The 22230-nt window shown below is 40.4% G+C and overlaps 3 protein-coding genes across 5 annotated transcripts in view; 1 reads left to right on the forward strand and 2 right to left on the reverse strand.

The window, feature by feature from the left end:
• Positions 1-772: 772 nt before the first annotated feature.
• Positions 773-6019, reverse strand: LOC129765999 (uncharacterized). Its single transcript, XM_055766460.1, has one exon. The coding sequence runs from the start codon at positions 6017-6019 to the stop codon at positions 773-775; it is 5247 nt and encodes a 1748-aa protein (XP_055622435.1).
• Positions 6020-13618: 7599 nt separating this feature from the next.
• On the forward strand, positions 13619-15264 carry LOC129768520 (uncharacterized). 2 transcript variants are annotated; one of them, XM_055770230.1, is made up of 4 exons: positions 13619-13807; positions 13884-14423; positions 14477-14606; positions 14655-15264. In XM_055770230.1, exons 1-4 carry the CDS (start codon positions 13805-13807, stop codon positions 14765-14767), a joined length of 786 nt encoding a protein of 261 aa, XP_055626205.1. In that variant the 5' UTR covers positions 13619-13804; the 3' UTR covers positions 14768-15264. The 2 variants fall into 2 exon arrangements, with proteins under 2 accessions (XP_055626205.1, XP_055626204.1); XM_055770229.1 differs by having other exon boundaries at positions 13622-13807; positions 14665-15264.
• A 4323-nt stretch (positions 15265-19587) lies between these two features.
• Positions 19588-22230, reverse strand: part of LOC129765197 (coatomer subunit beta') — a 314457-nt gene continuing 311814 nt past the window's right edge. For both annotated transcript variants that reach the window (XM_055765215.1, XM_055765216.1), the window contains 2 exons: positions 20536-20712; positions 19588-20415 (listed from right to left, as the gene is read on the reverse strand). In XM_055765215.1, the coding sequence (XP_055621190.1) occupies positions 20380-20415; positions 20536-20712 (213 nt within the window). In that variant the 3' untranslated portion in view covers positions 19588-20379. The remainder of the gene's footprint in view (positions 20416-20535; positions 20713-22230) is intronic.

Below are 22230 nucleotides of genomic sequence, written 5' to 3' on the forward strand. Positions count from 1 at the left end.
GCCTGGTGCCTTGTTGTCTTTGTGTATTCCAGGCGCCTTATCTGTCTATGCTGCCTGCTCACGGTCTCAAATGAACACGTGATTTCCTATCTTGTATGCCTGCGCTACACTATGAGTAATACGATCTATTCAGAGGATCGTGCGGGTCACAAATTTGTTTATTTATTTGTCCCTACTTTCTGGTGCGTCATGCACCGCTTGTCTGAAGCTATACAAAAGGAAAAGAAAAATAAAAAAGGGATGAATCACATGGCCGTATCTGGTGATTCATTGGGCTATAAATTTTCTATGCGCTCGCTTGCGCTTCAATAACATTATTTTGTTTATTGGCCGGCCTTGCTATCTAAATTGGGTCCGTAACATTCCGGCCCTGATAAATCTACTTGTTCGATTTATAAAATTCCTGAACGGACCCTATGCTACCTGTGTTACTTATATCTCTATTTGTTTACATGTTTTCGGAGCATCATTTATTTTACATTCATCCTTATATTCTAACAGAGTTTAAAAACACTTTTAAATTTCAATTCTTCGGCACGTTGCCTGGTTCCAACGGATGTCCTCTTCAATGCTCGGTCCTTGGAAACTTTCTTCATGTTGACTCTGGTACGAGTTATCTTCATTGACTGCAACTTTCGGATATTAGACAGCTTGTCCTCCTCAATGCTTGGTCCATGGATCATACATCTTAGCTCTGACGCGAGCTTACATCAGTTGGCTGCATCTTTCGGATATTGGTGCTCTGGTGCGAGCACTGACGTCTTCTTCCTGATTAGTTGATGGCTGGATCATTTCCCTTGATAATGTCCAGTACTGCAATTTTAACTGCCGGTCGTTTCAGGACACCTTTCGCGGTTTGGATCTTTGCTTGGCGAACTTGCCCGTCGCTCGCCACAAACGTTTCGATGACTCGTCCTTTAAGCCATTTTCCTGGTGGTGCGTCGTCGTCCGTGATTAAGACGATGTCGTTGACTTTGATCGGTTCTACTTTCTGCGTATTTTTATTACGCTTTAACAGAGTTGGTAAGTACTCCTTCTTCCATCGGTTCCAAAACAACTTGGAATAATGTTGAATGCGTCTCCATTGCGCTGTGTCATACTGACTGGTCGTTGGTGCATACGGTGGGGCATACTCTCCTGCTCTTCCTATTAACGCGTGGAATGGCGTCAACACTTCATCGTCGATGCAGGAGACTGGTATGTGTGTCAACGGTCGAGAGTTGACTAAAAATTCCGCTTGGATGAATGCAGCTTGCAACGTTGCTGCTGATGGCTTGCTCCTACCCCAAACTTTCAGGATCTCTGCTAGTGCTACTTTGACGTTTCTTATTAATCTCTCCCAAGCGCCTCCAAAATGTGGTGCTGAAGGTGGGTTGAATCTCCACTGGATTTCCATTTTTGCTGCTTCATTTTTGCCCATCTTCTCGTTGATTTCATTGACTAGCGACTTTAACTCTCGCTCTGCTCCAACGAAGTTCGTTCCGTTGTCGCTGTAGATACTGGTGACCTTTCCTCTTCGGTTCTGGAAGTTCCTTAACACGACCATGAACGCATCAGTACTGAGATTTTCTGCCATCTCAATATGTACTGCTCTTGTTGAGAGACAGGTGAATATGACGCCCCATCTCTTCTCGAGCGATCTCTTTACCGCTACTTCGAAAGGTCCGAAGTAATCTACTCCGCAGTTTGTGAATGGAGGTATATGCGCTTCTGTGCGGAAATGTGGTAAATCTGCCATCATCGGCTCTACCGGAGTTGCACGTCGTATTTTGCACCTATTGCAATTCTTCTTGACGTTTGCTAATACTGTTCTTATATGCAGTATCCAATACTTCTGCCGTAATGCTGCTATGACGGTGTTTTCGCCGTGGTGGAAATATCTTTCGTGTGTTGCTTTCACGATCAAATACGTATATGGATGCTTTTGTGGGAGCAATATTGGCGTTCTTGTAGTCCATGGTACTGACATGGCTTTCTTCAAACGTCCTCCACTTCTCATTACCCCTGCCTCGTCTAGGAAGGGTGCGTAACTGACCAATGGTCCTGACGATATTGTTCCGCCATTGAATAAAGTTTCCATCTCTGTTGGAAATGCTTCCCATTGCATCTTTCTATAGAGCACGTTCTCAGCTCTTTGGTAGTCCTTGTACTCAATGTCTGGAATATATCCACGACGTAATCTTTCCTTTGTCCTGTTTAATACACAAAGGTTCTTCACCAATTTCCACCAATCTGAGTATTCCTTGTATTTATCGATGAAACTAAGTTTGCTTAGTTCTTCGTGAACTAGCACTGTTTCTCTCAACTCTTCGTCTGTTTCCTTCTCTTCAATGGAAGGCCATGACGATTCTGAGAGCTTTAGGAAATCAGGTCCCTCAAACCATTGTGATTTTCCTAGCTTTTCCTTTGTGCCTTCATCGGCTGGATTTTCATCTGTTGGCACCCATCGCCATTCATTTTTCCTGTTATCTTCCAGGATTTCACCTACTCGATGCATCACAAATACGCTTCTTCGTTTTGGACTCTTGATCCATGACAATACGGTCTGTGAATCACTCCAAAATGTTTTGCTGACGATTTTCAACCTCGTTTCATCTATTATCGTTTTGGTTAATCGGCTTCCTAACACGGCCGCTTGTAGCTCTAGGCGTGGTATGCTCAATGGTTTGACTGGTGCTACTCTAGACTTTGCTGATAGAAGTCTTACGTGTGGTGTGTTTCCAGATATACTTCTTACGTACACACATGCACAAAATGCTTTCTCAGAAGCATCTACAAAGGTGTGTAGTTCTACTTCACCTGTTCTTTCTTCGAGGATGTATCTTGGTATCGTTACGCTATCAGCAGATTCAATAATTTCTAACCAGTGTTGCCAGTCTGACTGCAACTTCTCGGGAATTTCGTCATCCCAATCTATATTTTCTATGTGCAGCCTTTGCATGAGGATTCTTCCATGCACAGTTATATTTGAGATGAGTCCAAGTGGATCGTAGACACTCATCACGAAAGCTAGTACCTCTCTCTTTGTTGGTAAACGTAGCATTTGTGTAACATCACTTCCTAGCTTGTCTAATTTGATTTGATAGCCGAGTGTGTCAGACGTGGTGTTCCAATATACACCAAGTACCTTTTCTGTCATTGAATCCTTTTCTTCGAACATTTTGATTCCGGAAATTTGTACACGTTCCGAGGGTAAACTTTGCAGAAGTTCTCTGCTGTTTGACACAAAGTTTCTGATGTGGAAACCCGCGTGATCGTGAATTTTCATAACATGTAGTACTATCTCTGCTGCCTTATCAAGCTCTTCGAAACTATCCAAATAATCGTCGACGTAGTGTTGCTTGATGATTGCTTCAGTCGCCACTGGACAATATTTTCTGAATTTTTCTGCGTTGTGGTTTTTAACCGCTTGTGCACATGACGGTGAACAGGTTGATCCGAATGTCATCACCTGCATTACGTATACATCAGGTTTCTTACTGCTATCACAATCTCTCCATAAGAATCTCTGAGCGTGTTGATCTTCAGCTCGGATTCGTACTTGGTGGAACATCTCTTTGATGTCTCCACATACAGCAATTGCTCCTTCTCGGAATCTTACTAAAACACCGAACAATGACGTAGTAGCATCCGGCCCTGATAACAGTTCCGTGTTGAACGATACACCTTGTGTCTTTGCCGCCGCATCGAAAACCAACCTTGGTTTAGGTGGCAACTTATTTTTGTTGTGCACAATAAAGTGTGGAAGATAATACACTCTTGATATCGGCTTCATAATTTCTTCCTCTGACAGTTTGCGGATGTAGCCTTTCTTCTCGTAATCCGCAAATGTTTCTATTGCCCATTTTTTCAACTCTGGGTCTTTTTTTAACGTTCTCTCACTCGTTGTCAGCCTCTTTGCTGCATTGTTGTAGCTATTTGGAAATTTCGTTTCCTCATCTTTCCATAGAAGTCCAACTTCGTATCTACCATCCTTGTATTTCATAGTACTTCTTAGAATTTGTTCAGCCTTTTCTTCTTCAGCTGATTTTGGTAGATTCTTGACTACCTTAACGCCGAAGTCTTCGGTGGAGAAATATTTCTGCAAAGCCTTGTTCATTTCATCTTCTTGCTGAATGACCATGATGTGTCCGCCTTGCACATTGGACGATATGTTGCCGAACATGAACCATCCAAGTTTGGTTCGTAGCGCTGTGGGCTCGTTCGGTTTTCTCATTCGCCTTTCGAATGGAATTAACAAGTGACTGTGACTCAGTCCAATTAATATCGTCGGGCGTATACTGCTGTAACTGCTCAACGGCAGATTCTTGAGGTATGGATACCTTTTCTCCATCACCTCCTTGTTGAAGCTTTGCTCTGGGAGTTGGAGATTCTTTATCGTTCTCACTCCTTTCATGACGTATTCTTTTTCATTGTTGCCGTTGATTCGTACCTGAACTCTACGGCTGTTTTGTTCGTTTCTCGTGACGTTCTGCGTCCACTTTAGCATTAACGGATCAATTCTTCCGTTGAGCCCTAACTTGTTCGCAATCTCCTCGTCTATTAGAGAGAGTGATGACCCCGCATCCAAGAAAGCGAACGTGTTGATGATTTTGTCATTATTTTTCAACGTCACAGGAACTATTTGGTAGAATACGTTGGATTTTGTTAGTTGTTGGTGATTGTGTATCTCACCATCTGCTTGTGTATCTGGACTATGCTGTCCTTCCGACTGATTTGAATCACTTGATTCTCTCTCATGAGATTTATGAATTAATGGATGATGTTTGAACTTACATCCATTAATTCCACATTGTTTTGCTCTTTTGCAGTCTCGCATCATATGGTTTGTAAATGCGAGACAGCTCAAGCATACCTTTGCCTTAAAGGCTAATTCATTTCGCTTTTCAGGCTTCATAGCCTTAAATCTGGTGCATTCGAGGAGTTTGTGGTTTCCCCGACATGCTTCACAATTGCGTTTTATTATTGTCGATCTATTTTCCTGATGCGTATTTACGTTAAATCGACGCTCAGGCCTCGTGTCTCGCGGCTGCGATCTGTTAATTTCTCGCGGCTGCGGTCTGCTTGTTTCTCGCGGCTGCGGCCTGCTGGTGCCATTCAGCAGTCTATTGGTTCTCGAATGAGGCTTCAGCCACTCATTGAGATCAGCTAAAGTCTTTGCCCCGTCGTACATTTCTTCAGCCCACTTCACCTGTAGACCGTAGGGCATTTTCCTTATGATCTCTTCCACCAATCGGTGGTCAATCAGGAATTCTTCTCTATCCATAAGAGAAACATTACAGACGAGATTATCCAGTGCTTCGGATATCTCGGTAATCAAATTCCGACTCTCCCTTTTGATATTGGTGAGTTCGGCTAGTAGTTCTTTATAGACTAGTTCGGGTCTTCCGAAATTATCTTCTAGTCTATCAATTATTTGGTCCATATTATTTGGATCCATCATTAACTGTCGGACGCTCCTCTCTGCGTTCCCGTACAGCACTGTTTGCAGGCGATTCAAATTTTCAAGCCTGTTAAATTGACCTTGTTTTGTGGTCTCATCAAAGGCCTTTTTAAATTTCGGCCATTCTCTGGCCGCACCTCCATATTTTGGCAAGCTCATGAGTGCTTGTCGCTTTAGGTAGACAGTCCATTCTGGCTCTGCCTCCTGATTTTGACCTTCGATGCTGTCATTATTGTGTGCTGAACTTGTACCTGGTTCAGCTTCGAATCTCGTTGTCCTCATGGACTTTACCAGAGCCTCCATTGCTGCTCTGTTCTCTTGCAAAATTTCTTGCAAGCTGTCTCCGGAAACTGATTGTCTGACTTTGACTTTCAGTTCCATCATTTCCCTTTCTGTGCTCATGCACTTAGGGCATACCCACCTTTCATCTTTCTTGGGTAGGTATGTGAGTCCCACACATGAAATGTGGAACCACCGATCGCATTCATCGCATGCGACCATGTCCTCTTTCTTGTCTTTGTCCGTACACAGACGGCAGTGCCCATTAGGGTTGGCTTTATATGCGTATGTAGCCATTTTAATTAACGTGATTCCTTCTTGAATACACGTGAGTTCAATTCAGATCTTTTTTGAGTGCTTAAATTTTCAAGTCTTATCTCTTTCTTATAAACGTGATTCCCTTTTGAATGCACGTGTGTTCAAATCAATTTCTATGAGTGCTTGAGTTCCAAGTCTTATCTCCTCTTACAACGTGATTCCCGTTTGAATACACGTGAGTTCAATTTCACTCTCTGGCGCGAGAGTTCAAATTTCAATTCTTGACTTCTTAGTCTTTTCAAAAAGGCGTGATTCTGAGCCTCCCGATTTACTCCTCTTGCGCGAGGGATCGTGGTTCTTTTCTTGGCGAAGGTGTGAGTTTTAAATCTCCTCTCTGGAGCCACCAAAATATAATCTAAGGAACTGGAGTTCCCTAGATGCTTGCTATGAAGGCAAGACTTTTCGCTCGTCCTCTCTCGAGCGCTTCGTGATTAATCTAGGGAACTTATTTCCCTAGATGTCGGCAATTGAGGCCTGAGAATCACGGTTTAAATTTATTAAAGCCAGGGATCTATTTCCCTGGACTTGGTTGGTCTCTTATGGGCTAAGCCCCTTTGCGTGAACAAATCCCGGCTAGGGCAGCCACAAAACTTCAACCTCTTCCGGCTCCAGTGCGGTCCGGTGAAGCGAAGCAAATGGTCTGCTTTTCGGATTGGGATTTGTTCCTTTTGGTTATACCTTTTATAGCGTGGCGCCTGGTTGCCAACGCTTGGGTGTATCCGGATTCTGATGCGTGACGCCTGGTTGTCAACGCTTGGTGGATTTTCGGATCACGAATTGAACTTTGAACTACGAACTTTGATTTTGAACTAACGAATTAGACTTCTGATTTGAACTGTTTGATTTGAACTGTTTGATTTGAATTTTGAAATGGACTCAACAATTGGACTGTTTGATTTGAACTGTGAAATTGAACTGACTGAAACTTGAACTGAATTCCTAGGCCAGAATCCCGAGTATATATACCCAAGAATTCATTCCTAGGCGTTAAAACTATAAAGGAGAGAAGAGATCTCTCTTTCCTTCTCAGACAACCGAGCCCATATCGATTGTCTGCCTGCTATTTCCCTACATGTAATTACTACCCGCTTATCTCTGCGGACCTCTGTCGCTCTCGCTAGAGGGGTACAATTTAGAAAGTTTATTACTCATCGTCGGCTTAAAATGTTATTTTTGTTTATAGCCCTTCGTATATTCGATAATGGGCGAGGCCAGGCTTATTACCAGCAATAATCTTTCGCCTGGTGCCTTGTTGTCTTTGTGTATTCCAGGCGCCTTATCTGTCTATGCTGCCTGCTCACGGTCTCAAATGAACACGTGATTTCCTATCTTGTATGCCTGCGCTACACTATGAGTAATACGATCTATTCAGAGGATCGTGCGGGTCACAAATTTGTTTATTTATTTGTCCCTACTTTCTGGTGCGTCATGCACCGCTTGTCTGAAGCTATACAAAAGGAAAAGAAAAATAAAAAAGGGATGAATCACATGGCCGTATCTGGTGATTCATTGGGCTATAAATTTTCTATGCGCTCGCTTGCGCTTCAATAACATTATTTTGTTTATTGGCCGGCCTTGCTATCTAAATTGGGTCCGTAACAATGGGTTTTTACTAATTTTCTAAAAATATTGTTGATATTGTTTTTATAAACCAAATTGAAGCTAACATTTTGTCTCATATTCCGAAATTCTGTTTTATTAATTCAATTCATTGTAAAAACTGAAATTATTGAACATCAATGTTATTTTGATACCTATAAATGTTGTTATACAGAAAGGTTTACCCTAAAGAGGGTTTTCATTATTCAATTATTTATAACATTGATGTTCAGTAAATTTAATTTCAAAATGAAGTGTTCGGAATTTGAGTCTGTTCGGAATATTCGGAATAATCACTTAAAAATTTCGACCCTTTACTCCTCAATCCTTTGTTAAATGTAGATCTATAGATATCAGTGCATGCTTCCTACTTTATCTTTTCTTTCTTTGAGATTATTTTTTATTAATCAAAAATAATTTATGTATGAAAAATTGGTTCGTTTGTGTGCGCTCGAAAAGTTCGGTACTGATGGGGCTCATATTATGACAAAATATACAACACACTTCAAGGATTGTTTTTGCTACTGCCAACACCTCAGGAAGCTTTATGATTTCCAAATCGAATAAGCACACTTCTGAAATAAAGCTGTGAACGTAAATGTATTCTATGTGATATCAACATATTTTTTGAAAGTGTTTAAAAAATCGTGAACTAAAATTGTATCTGATGATGATTTTAAATCCATTTATTTTTATTCGATTGGCGTTACTCAAAACCAATCTTCGCAATTGTGTTGAAATTCGGATTCGGATTGTTCAACTGTATTTTGCACGTGTTCGTGTTGGGAAACAAGATAGACTTTATATCTTCGCAGATAATACAAAAACAAAGTATTTCAAGAATCGAAAATTCAACTTATACGAAACGTACGCTTTTGCTAATCGTTTCTGTGCCATAAAACCTCAATGTGCCACAGCAAAGCGTGACAGGGTACAGCTAGTAAAATTTGAAACAAATAAACTTGAGTAGAATCAAAACATAATTCAGCGCATTTCACTTATTTCATCAATTATTCTAGTAAAATAAGGAAAAATGTCCACGTGGACAACAGAGCGAGGGGTATGAAAGTGTCCACGCTTGTCCAAAATCGTATTTTTTCTGTTCACGTGGTATGTGGACAGCCCCTTTACTTGTAAATTGAACTAATAATATTAGTGTAAACAACGTGTAATATTAAACTTGTAGATTTGTACTTCTAGATTCATTATGCAACAAGAATCAAGATACAATTTACAAGACTAATGTTATTAGTGAAATTTAGATTATGCAACAGGGCCCATAGGGGCTGTCCACATACCACGTGGATAACTTTAGGGGGGTAGGGGTTACGAAAATGTCTACGCTTGTTCATGGTGTGGGGGGAGGGGGTTTAGATAATATCCACGAGAACACGTTAAGTATTTTTTTATGGTAAACATTAATGTTAATAGTCTAAATTGAATGAGATCTGTTTTGTATTTCAAGATTTTTTAAGCTTCAAGTCCACCCTGACTACTCTGTATTCCTCAATAAATAGACTGAGCTGCCTGAGAGTGCTACCCGGTCAAACATCTATTTTTTCATATGGCTGAACTTCTTCCCTGAAATGTACATGCTGAAAGAAATGCACATGAACTGGGATCGATCAACTTATTCCAATCGGTAATAGAGAGCCGTGAATTCCGTCAGTATAAAGACACCCAAAGACACAAAGAATGTTGGAATTTCTGTAGTATTAAAAATTACGACTTAAGTGCGGATTGAAATCAGCTTTTGCTCTTGATGACAAAACTGCTTCGTTTTTATTTTTCGAAAACTCCCAAGGTTTTCCGAACATTGAAACAACCAAAAAATTCTTCCATGAGTACACGGGCCGTATCTCTGGAGATCTATTTCTTGCAATGGAGATCTATTTCTGCTACTGCTGACAATCAAATCGAGACACTTATCAAGATTAATCCTCGATACACGACACATTAAGTAGTAGATTCGCTACAGATGTCGAAAATCACTGTTCATGAGAAACGAAACATCACGAAAAACGCTACAATGCATGGACTACATATTAATCTATATTCCGGAACCCGATCGTATTTGACATATCGCAATCCGAACGAGATAAACTTTTGCAACTTCGGACGTTTCTTCGAGCTCCGGAAAAAGTAAAACAAAGACTATTTTTACCATCCATTATTTATTTATCTATCTTTCAACCATTCTGGTTATCTGAAACAAAAAAATTGAACATATTCTGAATCAGTAAAAGTGCCAGATGAACGTGTTTTTTAACAAAATGACGGCCGTTTGAAAAAAAACTGTCTAAAACATTTTTTTCAAGTTTCCTAATTTTTTGAAAATAGTAAAGTTACGAAATTAGGATTTTTATAGGTTCATGCAATAGAGAGATGCATACAGATTGTATCCATATAGACATAAATCGGATGAGTAGAACTTGAGATATCGTGTATCCAGACATGTTTCGAGAAAAACGCGTTTGAGGTTGATTGTTATGGCCGTACTAGATGCGATGCCGGATCACTAGAATGGCTATAACTTGGCAAATAATGAGATTTTCGAAAAGTCTCATCTATGGTTTATTCTTAAATGTCTAAACTGAAGAAATGTGAAGGAAAAAAATGTATTTTTTTCAAATTTCTAGACTAGAATACCCCCTTAAAGAATGCAACATCGTACTAATTCACCGACCAGAATAAGGATTTATTTTACCGAAAAAATACTTGAAGGAACGTACCTCAATCCTCGATTCGTTTCATAAACGCAACGAAAATACATATTTGTAACGAATTGTAAAGGGCAAATAATTCACAAGAATGTTGAGTTGAAAAAATCTTGGCAAGTGAATGGAACTCCGAAGCAGGTTTTTGCCTGAAGGAAGTCATGACTGGGTATGGTGGGACTAGAAGAAAATTTGTATCATGAGCTTCTACCAAGCAACTAGTTTCGATGAATTTCAACAAGTACTGCTAGCAGCTGAACGTATTAAAATCAACGATCCAGAACGCTTCTAGGTCACTTCTAAAACTCCACTCGCCTTACTCATCAGATATTGCATCTTCAGATTATTAACTGTTAAGATTCCTGTATGAACTTCAACTTACTGCATAGCATAAGTTCTAAGAGGATGGAATTCCATGTAGCGTGGATGCCGAAATATTCAGGAAAAAAATGTGCATCTATAATCGAAAAGATAATGGTAAATGATTTTGGTTTATGCAGTCGAAAATATGATCATGGTTTGTTCACTTTCTTGAATGCTCCAATTCAGCACCCCTGTGTCAAATCAGGTATTCGAATGTTTGAAAACATATAAATGAAATTATCTTTTTCATGATTTACAGTAGTTTTCTAGTTATTTTACGGATTCACATGTTTTAAAGGATTATAAAATCCACCTTCTATTGGTGTCAATGCGCTTCTCATTTGAGCTAACTTTCAATCAATCAGCAGATGATTATTTGGCACGTATTCAGACCTTTTCTGGACTATAACACTTACAAATATTGTAAACATCATGCTTGCACACCATTTGTATCAGATTTACATAGCTAAACCATGTGAATTTAATCCTGATGTCTGCAAGTATATATACCCAGCTTAGCGAAGAATCCGGCCCTGAACGAGTAGATATATCTCATCATCCAAACTACGTAACGCAATAGGAGAGAGATGACCACAATCATCGCACAATCATCAACTGCCGCTAATTCGTATTAGCAGCAGTGAGATCGATCGGAGAGAGATAAAAATCCTCGGCTAATCTCAACGAGAAAAACATCGCAAAACCCAATCGATAGGTCCTGGAGAACTCGTATCAAACGATAGAGTTGAGTTGACTTAGCACCGCCAAACCAACCACACGGAACCTAGGACCCAGGCTCACCGAATAAGTTTATTCCTTTGTTAATTATTCTTTGTTGTAAATAGTTTCTAAATGTTAAATGTAAAATTAATAGTTTGTGAATTATATGTAAAACTGTGTAACAATAAAAAGTGTGTGAATTGTAAAATTGCGGGAGAGTCCTTTTATCAATCCCCATCTATGTGAGGGAGAAGCCACCGGAATATCGAAGGAAGGACCCACAACTCCCCCACACCTGATCATGAGTGGATCAATATGATGACTGTAAACTCAAGCAATGAGAAAAGCATCAATATGTTGACAGTAAACTCAAGTAATGAGAAAAGCTATTTGAAAATTAGATTTTTTTCATTCAAAAATGGTGCTTTCTAGAACTGACAAACCATGATCATTTTTTGGACAAACCATGATCAAAGGTGGACAAACCATGATCATAATTTCTCTTTGAAGAAAAAAAAATAATTTCAACGCCTTATGTTAGTATTAGCAACTAGAGATTTGGGGCTTTTCAACAAACCCAAACTCGTATTTTTTTTTTTTTTATCTTCGCTTATTTTTCGTCGGCCTATTTCCGCCACTTTAGTGCCAATCACCGACATCAGGGAGGCGACTCCACCTGTTCCTACCTATCAGACTCACCAACTCATGAGCCGGGCCAACTTCTTTTACTTCCGCTCCGAAGGAAGACGTAACCAGAGATTTTTCGCCTCAGAAAATCCCAACGACGCCAGCTGGGATTGAACCCAGGCCGATCGGATTGTGAGGCTGTTACGCTAACCATACAACCACTGGCGCCGTCCAAACTCGTATTGATTATATGTGATTTTCATGAAGATTTTGCATTCACTAGTTGCGTGAAAACACCGTAAATTGGACAAACCAAGTTGATTTACCCTATGCCTATGCTTTTAGTTTCTTCCTTAGAATCGGCACGAATTTTTCCGTACAATATTCAGCATGATTTAACAATTAAGGCTTGTAGGTCAACGGAATCATCGAATCATCGATGATACTGCAGATGTTTTGTTTTGACTAGGTTCATTATAGCCGAACCTGTAAAAGCGAAAGACATTGATGTTTAGACGGAATAATTCTGTGTTCAAACAAAGTGCTTGATTTTATTGGCGATCTAACGCAAAACGTAAACGATCGGTGAGACATCTGGATTTTGTTTTTGAACTAAGAAAATGATGCTAATGTAACCTAAAACTCAAAAACAAATCACATATATTTTACTTCCGGGCTTTCCAAGGTAGTTCTCACATGCACGAATCGTGCATTTTTCTACTTGTGTTTGATTGTGCTCTCGAATTTCCTTCTTTAATTCAACCGTTGGCAACATTTTTATAGTTTTCACTACTGAAAGAGGTAAATAAATAACATGTTATATATAAAACTGCGCAGAATTAAATTTCTTACAAACTCATCGCAATCAAATAATCTTTTATGATTATAACATTGTAATTTATGGAAAGAACTACAAACCTTCCATAAGCTCACATGGCAAAATTTAAAACCATCATCACTTTCACCGCAGCGCCGCCTAGGTGTAGATTTGTACGTTAGATCGCCAATTGTCTGATTTTTTGAAAACTCAAACAGCCAGCCAGCTTTAATAAAAATTCTCGAGAGTAGATTCACAAACGATTTTTTGATATGGATGGGGATAACGTAAATGGAATTCGGAAGAAAATAATGAGCTCCCGGACAATGTTGAAAAGAAATCGAAGATTTCAAGACAAATCGTTACCATTGATAAGGCTATAATTTTTATCAATATAATCATGGAATAGAAAATAGAAACAAACTTGAAATGGAATTTAAGCGAAAAAAGGAGAATTTTCTTGATTTTTTTTTTCCAAAACTGGAGGAATGTCCACGTGGACAACAGGGGGACGGGGTATAAGGAATGTCCACGCTTTTCCACGGAGGGGGAGGGGGGTGTCTAAAATTATGCTTTTTCTGTCCACGTGGTATGTGGACAGCCCCATAGGTGTCGTCATGTCCAAATTTAATACGACCGAAAAAAAAATTGTTACAACCGTTGCCACACAGTGCTTTACCCTGCTTGATTTTACTGGCATCACTTCTCCGATCATTAAAAAACTTTGACGTTTTCCAATGTACACAATGTCAAAAAAACAACACATATCAAGCAGGAAAATAAATGGCTGCATAGAATTAGGCCAAAAGTGAAAAATGTTAGGATTAAGAGAAAATCAATAGAATATTCGAACTGTCGTTGTCTCCCCGGAACACAATCGACGACAAGCTTTCACTAGCGCCTAATATAACCTGAACAACAATGGTAATGATGAGAAAATCCGTCTTGATTTCACATAATCTTGTTGGCGTTTCAACTTCCCTTTTTTTTCCTGCATCAGGACATAAATAAAGAACCATCCGCTAGTGCCTCTGCAACAACGGAGAGGGAAGGAAAAAGCAACCTCAACCTTTCGGCGGACGAGCTGAAGGAGGAAGGCAACAAGTGCGTCAAGGCGGGGAACTTCGCGGAGGCCATCCTGCACTACACTCACGCGATCAAGCTAAGCCCAAACGATGCTATCCTGTACAGTAACCGGTCGCTGGCATTTCTCAAAAAGCAGCAGTACTACTACGCGAACGAGGATGCGGACAAGGCGATAGCGCTGAATCCCACGTGGGCCAAGGGCTACTATCGGAAGGCGGAAGTGCACATGAGCGTGGGACAGTACGATACGGCTCTGCTGTCGTACGGAAAGGCTCTGCAGCTACAGCCACAGGACATGGGCATCATTCAGTCGGCTCGGAAGGCTGCCAATCTGAGCAACCAGGATATCGAGAAGGAGAAACGAACGCCCGTGATGGGTGCCGGTATTGGGTGCATCGTGGGGATGTTTATTGTGTTCGCGGATATATTGCTGACGGAAACCCCGACGTTGAAGGTACAGCTTGAGAATGTGTCCGGAGTTAATTGATAAAATTGAATTATTTTCAGTACACCTCATTGATGGTGCTGGTGGTGCTTGTTGTGGCAGGTATTGGTTTTGGAATTGCGAAATTGATGCGTTATTACACCAAACTGCAGAGGAAGGGTTTATTGGATCCGCCGATAGATTTGTTGGAAGGTATTTCGTTCATTTGTAGTTATGTTGCAATTATTCTTAAGATCTCAGTTCCAAATAGATTTCCAATCAACCAAAGAAGAGGAAGTGGAAAATGGTGGCGTAGGGGACCAAAAACCGCCGCGGAATCGTTACTCGAAGGCTCAAGCAAGACAGCGTTTTAAAAAGGGTAAAACATAATTCAATTGGAGAGATTGGTGCAGATGGCGATGACTGATGGCTTGTCTCCATAACCATGAGAGTGAAATTTCGTCTTATAGAAAGCTAGTAATGATGCAACAACCACAACCATTCTGGTCGGAAACTGAATAGTGAATACAATTATTATTTATGTCATCACAACCAGATATCCAGGACAAGTCAAGTGGAGGTGGAGAAAGGGAAGCATTTAGTTTTCCTCCGACTTTTACTTGTAATGTTTACTGGGTAGTGTCTACAATAGGTAGAACAAGATTAAAATGTCATCTTTAGGGTAGTATCCTAAGACTATAGGACAATGTTCCATTTATTCTATTTTATTTTGAACTATTTTATTTTTTCTTACCTTAATTGTTGGGTGTTCTGTAGCTAATGATTGTGCATTTGAAGGGCATTTCCAGATTCAATAAACATTTTATGCACAGGAATGCCATCCAATGTGGATGGTATGGAAACGAATAAATGTATTCATCCTTATTCTTATTTTAGTTCGAACTATTCTTCCAAAATACATCCAAATGTTTCACAGCAGAACAATCATCTAGAACAGCGGTACTCAACCTTTTTTTCATAGGGGCCACAAACACGTGTTCGTCATGGTGTCAATGGCGGCAAAAAAAAATGAAAAGGGTAATATCGGGGACATAACTTCGCAGAACGGCAACAAAAAATCCGAGATCGATTGTTTTTTTTCTCCAGATATATATTTTTATTAAGGCTCATATGCCGTCAGCCTGACAGGGTCGGGAGTTCAATAGTTTGACAATGTTTGCCTTACAACTATGTTAGTAATATGTAACCGATTACTCGCGGTTGGCACGAGGTTAGTATTACAAGTGTTCTCACAATTGGGATGTTGCAGCCTGCAATGCTCTCTACGTGCGCCCGACACGGTATACTTCATATTGGGATGCAGCTGACCATTAATCAGCAACGCCCCCCTAGTCTACCCCATATCTAGCGTGGTGCGCCTTTCTCGACTCAAGGAATCCAGGATAGAATGGTCACTAGCCGGCAGAATCGTCAACTCGTGTAGAGTTGCCATGAGCCATGAGTTGCCATAATCAGTGGGCTGCACAACCTTCGGCCCGTATATCTGTATAGAGTATGTGTATGTATTGCCGCGACTAAGTAAAAGTTTATCGATCAGGTAGAAGGGATATGATACAGGGATACAACGGAGGAAACATCATTAAACGTTGACATCGGCGTTTCTGAGGAACAGGTATAGATGAAGCATGCACTCGTCGAGACCTTAGGGATAATCGTGTGTAACCGACGACCGAACTCATCTCCACTCCACATGCGCTGCCAACTTACGAGCGTGTACTGACGAGGAATGTGGAAAAAATCATTATAAGCAATTTGCCTTTCAAAAAGAGTGCCTTCTAAAGCGCTCACCTTAGCTAGCGAGTCCGCTTTCTCATTCCCCGGAATCGAGCAATGAGAGGGTGTTCCGTCTGCTGGGAACTAGGGGTGGACTGTATGTAGGATGCGTTGATCCACTCTTGGACACAACGGGTGCGTGGAAGGAACCCTCGTGTTCCACACGCCTTAATCGCCGGGTGGGAGCCCCATTGGCTCCGCTCCGTGCATGGAAAACTCTCTACATGCTCTGAAAAGAGCATTTTTACTCTTTCGGAAATGCTTGAAAAACTCTTCTTTACTTTATGGATTTGGGTTTGAGTAGTGCGAGATGGAGACATGGGTTATGTTTTATTTACACTGCTTTGATTGTAATTATTCTCACTGAATTGTTTAAATACGTTAAAATTCACTAGCTGCTGCTGCTGATGTTATATTTCTCCCGCTGCTGCTGACGCAGTACAACCGCTGATGCAATGCTGCTTGCGACGCAATACAGCTGCTGCCGCAATGCTGCTTCTTATTCTTCTTGCTCTGCCACTGCTGCTGACATCATAATGCTGCTGCTATTTATTCCGCTACTGTTGATGGTGTTCACTTTTCCTTGTTGCTTGTCACACGGTCGAGATAAAACTGAATGAAGTTCGCGGTTAGTGCATCGCCTTATATACCCTCATTTGGGCAAGTGCATCGCGACAAAACTAAAGTGGGCGTGGCTTACGGAGCGAATACTTTTCAGTGCGTTTTTCGGACTGAACAGAGGGAACCCATGCTAAGGTAATCTTGAATAATTTTTCGACCAAAACACTCAATAGTTGTCTTATTCTTGTTAGGAAATAAGATGAGCGTTTATCAACCTTCATTGAGCGGATTGCCTCTATTGAGCTGAGACTGTCTGAAAAAATAAAATAGTGGTCGATGGGCAATGTTTCAATGATCCTCAGTGCGTAGTATATCGCACCCAGTTCAGCGACATACACGGAACAAACGTAACGCTCTTGTTTTTGAATGTTTAAACTTACACTCCAGCACAGATGCAGCGATGGTGTGGTCAAAACAAAATGGAAGCACTCTCCATCAGACGGTATGAAAATCGATGCGATATGTGTACCTTCCATTCTTCCTTTGTATCGAGCAAAACAGCTGTGTCTGACATCAGTAATGAGAAAGACTGCTGTCTGCTAGCTGAAGCGAGACTGTGACCCGAATAATGACGATCAGCATGGTTTGAATTATAAAGACTTTAAAATATCTCAGTTCATTCGAAATTGGCCTTGAAAAAAAACCGCTGCTGACTGGCCGTTAGCTGGATGACTGATGAATCGTGGATGACGAATAGTCTATACATGAAATTGGGGGTTTCAAACAATTTTGTTTTATGCCAAATGTTTTCAAATGCATGAATCGTCAAGATCTATTGTCATCTCGAAAAAAATTTTCGTCATAAATCGACTCGGGGAAAAAAATTTAAATTTGACTTCTGCGACACTAGTAAATGAAGTCCGAAAGAGCTAATATTTTGCATAGCGTATATCATTGTGCAAATCAACATTTCGCAGCAGGTTCCGTATGAAAAATCGAGATAACTATTTTCATTAGCACCCTAAACCATACATTTTGCCCCGTATTCTGAAGTCCCAGAGAGTCGATTTTTGATGAAAAATTTATTAGAGGTGACAGTAGATCTCGACGATTCATGCAATTTGAAGGCATTTGGCATCATTTTCCTTCACACAGGTGGGTCATTGAAATCGTTTAATTAAACTCATATTCGTATGGTATTTGAGATGTCAATTCGATTCCGAAGGTGTCGAAGCGAATGAACAAATGTTTTTCTAAATTTAACACCTGGTAATGAGACCACTGCATCGTCAATGATCAGTTGAATTGCGGAAGTTAGGGCGAAAACAGTAAAGCAACTGCGCTCCATGGTTTGTGCCTACTGGGAGCTCCATTCCGTTGCGAAGAAAGAGAACATCGTTAAGTACTTTAAGTCCTCCGGATACGCCCGTTCCGATATCTATAATATTCTTACACTTCTGGAGAAGAATGGGATCATTGAACGGAACCCTGGTACCAGTCGTCCGACGGTGCTAAGCGATAGTAAACTACAGCTGAAGCTAAAGTAGAAGACGGAGGGAAAGGTGGCTACATCGTTGCGGACTTTGGGCTTGGAGGTTGGAGCAACGGGCCAGACAGTAAAAAAAAAATCCAGAAACGAATGCTAAAAGTGATTTTCTTCCGACGAAGCGGAATGTCGCGGTCGTCAATGACGAGACGTGTTTTACGCTGGATGGCAACGACTGGCAGGGAACCAGTTACTATACGACTCCTGTCGAGGAAATAAGTTCCGAAGTGAAGTACATCTCCCACACCAAGTTCCCAAAGGAGATGCTTCTGAAGCTAACCATCAGCGAAAAAGGGATGTCAACGCCGCTCTTCTTCCATTTGGGACTTGCGGTGAACGGGGAGATTTACAGCACAAAACGCGGACCTGGTCTCCGCCCATTACGCGAAGAAGTCGCTGGAGGAGATGCACCGCTTGAAGATAGATGTTGTTTCGAAGTTCGCCGAACCCTCCGAACGTTTTTTTTGGAATTTTAGATTATCATCGATCGGAGATCGTTCCAACGATCATCGATGCAAAGTAGGGGCGTATCAATTGTTGTCATATGGATTTTTCTTATGTATCCTCTATGAACGAATCCACACAATTTGGTGTGTTCAACGAATTTTTTAGCACCTCCCACAGTCTCAAGTATCCTTGCTCAGTGTATATTGCCGAATTGGCAACGATACACAGGGCGTTAGACAGCGTCGTCTCATGACCTGTTGAACACTATTACATTGTACCGGATAGTCTGAGCTCTGTCGAAGCTATCCGTTCAGTGAGACCGGAAAAGCACTCGCCGTACTTCCTTGAGAAGATACGAGCATTTTGGAGTGCTTTATCCAGAAGCTGTAATGTCATTACCTTTGTCTGTCTGGGTTGCCGTCCCATCGAGAATTCCTGTGGAAACCTGGAGTGGAGGGTCTACTCCAACAATTTCGTAGCGCAAATGGAGGAGTAACTAATAAATAAGGCTATGGAAGAACTTAAAAACATGCACGCAAGTATGCTTTCGTGAGCAATGGCGAAATTCGGCGTCGTAATGTTTTTGTAACATGTAACAATTATGTTTTATGGGCAATTTGTCCAATTGAATCATCTTTTGTATTTTTTTTATCGCCATCCGAAAAATGTCCATTTTTTAATGCAAGCGTTATGGTAGCTGTCTCCTAAAAAACGAGTCATGGGAGACGGAGAATTTAAAAGAATTCGGAGAACAAAAACATGCAGAGTGAGCCCCCCAAACGACAGCATGAAGAGTTGTTCTATGGATTTCGAAATGTTCTAGAATAGATAAACATTATCACCAAATGAATTTTATACATACTTTTAATATATTGTTGGTTTTTCGGTTTAATGATTTGCTGTTTTTTTGTTTGTTTTCTGCAGATATAATCAGGAGACAAAATATAGATAATAATTACTCATAATGACAATAATCAATATTTGATAACGATACAAAATATATCCTAGTTAGTAATAAAAAAAGTAAGATGTAGGTGTCATCAAACTTCACACCTTCGGGCTCAAATTGGAAACCACATATTGCGCGACCGTTTTTTTTTGTTTCGTTTTGGAATATTTGGTCAAATCTATTTGTCCTTGCGCGAGTCGGTTGGTAATTATCATCCGGAAAACGATTCCCTTCCCAGGTGCTTTGCTACTTGCCTTATTTTGGTTGATATAACTACACATTAACTGTTTCTGCTTCGTCTTCTTCAAATGACGGAGGTGTTAAAAGACAAGGACAGGACTGTTGAAGTCAGGTTAATATTCTCTAAATGCTATACTTTTACCACCTATTTCTCCAAGTGCAGCACGTGTTTATCAATCGTTTGATTCAAAATTCTCCTGTTACGCTTTGTTTTACAAATCTTCCAATTGTTTGTTTGCTTTCTTTCATCACCTTACCCAATATTCGCTCGGATAACCATTTCGATAACATTATTTTTTGTGGTTCAGTTTTTGTTTCTTCTCAGTGTTTAATTGTAATAAACTTCTATATTCTCTCTATTACTAGCACTACTAAAAAGGGGAATTACTTTTCATTATTATTTCTCTCGCTACACCGCAGTCTGCTTCCTATCGGAATATCCGCCATTCTCAATCACTTAACAAATCGTCGTCTATATTTACATCCTTTTTTTTTGTTGTGGTTGTGGTTGCGTGAGAGAAAAAAAAACAGAATGATAGAATATATTTTCGAAAAGCAAACAGGAGAAAAGGGAAAAGAAAGAAGTGGAAATCTTAGGTACTCACCGAAGTGTCAATATTATCGTCCAGGTTCAGTGCTTCAATTTCCGACTCGAAGTCCTCTAGCGAGCTCTTTCGCTTGATTGGATTTACAGTCGGAGGTTGAGGCAGGGAGGCAGATACATCCGATGCGAGTGTTGGGATTAATATCTCGCCCGTAACGATGGTAGCTGGTTCAGGTTCCTGTTCAATTATAGGTGAAATCGAATGTGTGATTATTGTTGGGTCGTGAATCAATATCCAACTAGAAGAGATTTGGAGAACTTCAAAATATTGCAGCTTTAAATATGAAAATCATTCCAAGAAAAAGAAAGTTACGAAGGCTATTCTCGACCTACAGTAGAACCCCGATTATCCTCGGAGTATTCTAGCATTGTCACCTCGGATAACGCAATAAAGGACTAACAATGAAGTGTAAACGCGAAAAAAGATATATCTGCATGTTATATCAATACAAAAATCATTTGACTATCCATCTGTGAGGTCGTGTATACCAGAGGACAGATAATGTGAAACCAAGACCAAAAGAAAAGATAAAGAGCCTACCACTCACTGATAAATTTGGGAAAGTTCTATAGAATTAATATACACTCTGTCCAACTTCTATAAGCTACATCTTCCGTTGGTTTAGTTGTTTCGATCAATAAATCTGGAAAATGCCGAAGGGGAAAGTCCTCACGGAGAGAGAAGAAAAACAAATCAATGCAATTCACCAAGAAAATGTTGATATCAGAGAAATTTCTCGTCGGATTGGACGATCCCATCAAGTAGTGCTCAATTATTTGGCGAATCCTCAAGGATACTGTAAGAAGAAGAGAACTCCACGTAAATCGAAGCCCTCTGACCGGGCTAAGCGGGAAATAGCTAGAACAGCTTCGAATACCCCAAAATCGCTAATGCAAATAAAGCAATATTTCAATTTAAATGCTATTCGGGTGACAATTCGTCAAATTTTGGTAAAAAATTGACATATAAAGAGGACTTTAAAGGTTAAAGCTCCTCATCTCACATCGGAAGAAGTCTGAGTTTTGCCGAAGCTCACATGAACCGGCAGTAGAACATGGCATGTTGTGACAAAGAATATTTCCAAAAAAATACATTGTGCTATATACCATAACGAAAAGATCTTCAATGTATAGGTTATCTTCACTAACGAAAAAAGTTCAATTTGGAGGGTCCTGATGGTTTCAATGGGTACTGGTGTGATTTACGGGAGGAGGAACAGTATTTTTCAACAAGGAATTTTTGGTGGAGGCTCATGCATGGTTTGGGCGGAATTCTGTGCAACCGGAAGGCTCAAGATAGCTTTCACATCATTCAAGGATTACATACATGTTCTGGAATCCTCTCTCCTACCGTTTTTGTGTTGATATCGTCACAAAAAATTCACATTTCAGCTACTCTTCATACAAAAGAAACAAAGCAATGGATTAAGGACCCAAAGCTTGTTTTTTTGGACTGGCCGGCTCGCTTTCCAAAATTGAAACCTGTTGAAAATCTTAGGGGGATCCTTGTACGCAGAATCTACACTGAAGGACAACGGGACACCACGATTGAAGAGCTCACGGTCGCAATTTCGGAAAAATGGAAAAATATCGAGAAATACGATCAGCAGAATTTTGTATAAGTATTCCAACAAGAATTTTCAAGATTATTAGCCGAAATGGCACAGTTGCCAATTATTGACATGTAAATCAGCCG

Source organism: Toxorhynchites rutilus, chromosome 2 (assembly GCF_029784135.1).
Source record: "Toxorhynchites rutilus septentrionalis strain SRP chromosome 2, ASM2978413v1, whole genome shotgun sequence".
Classification (NCBI taxonomy): domain Eukaryota; kingdom Metazoa; phylum Arthropoda; class Insecta; order Diptera; family Culicidae; genus Toxorhynchites; species Toxorhynchites rutilus.

Excerpts from the sequence above, each read along its gene's own strand:
- LOC129768520 (XM_055770229.1), top strand. Across the intron at positions 14,424-14,476 it reads CGGAAACCCCGACGTTGAAG|TACACCTCATTGATGGTGCT; the intron begins GTACAGCTTGAG and ends AATTATTTTCAG. Across the intron at positions 14,607-14,664 it reads GCCGATAGATTTGTTGGAAG|ATTTCCAATCAACCAAAGAA; the intron begins GTATTTCGTTCA and ends AGTTCCAAATAG.
- LOC129765999 (XM_055766460.1), bottom strand. The coding sequence starts at position 6,019 with ATGGCTACATACGCATATAAAGCCAACCCTAATGGGCACTGCCGTCTG.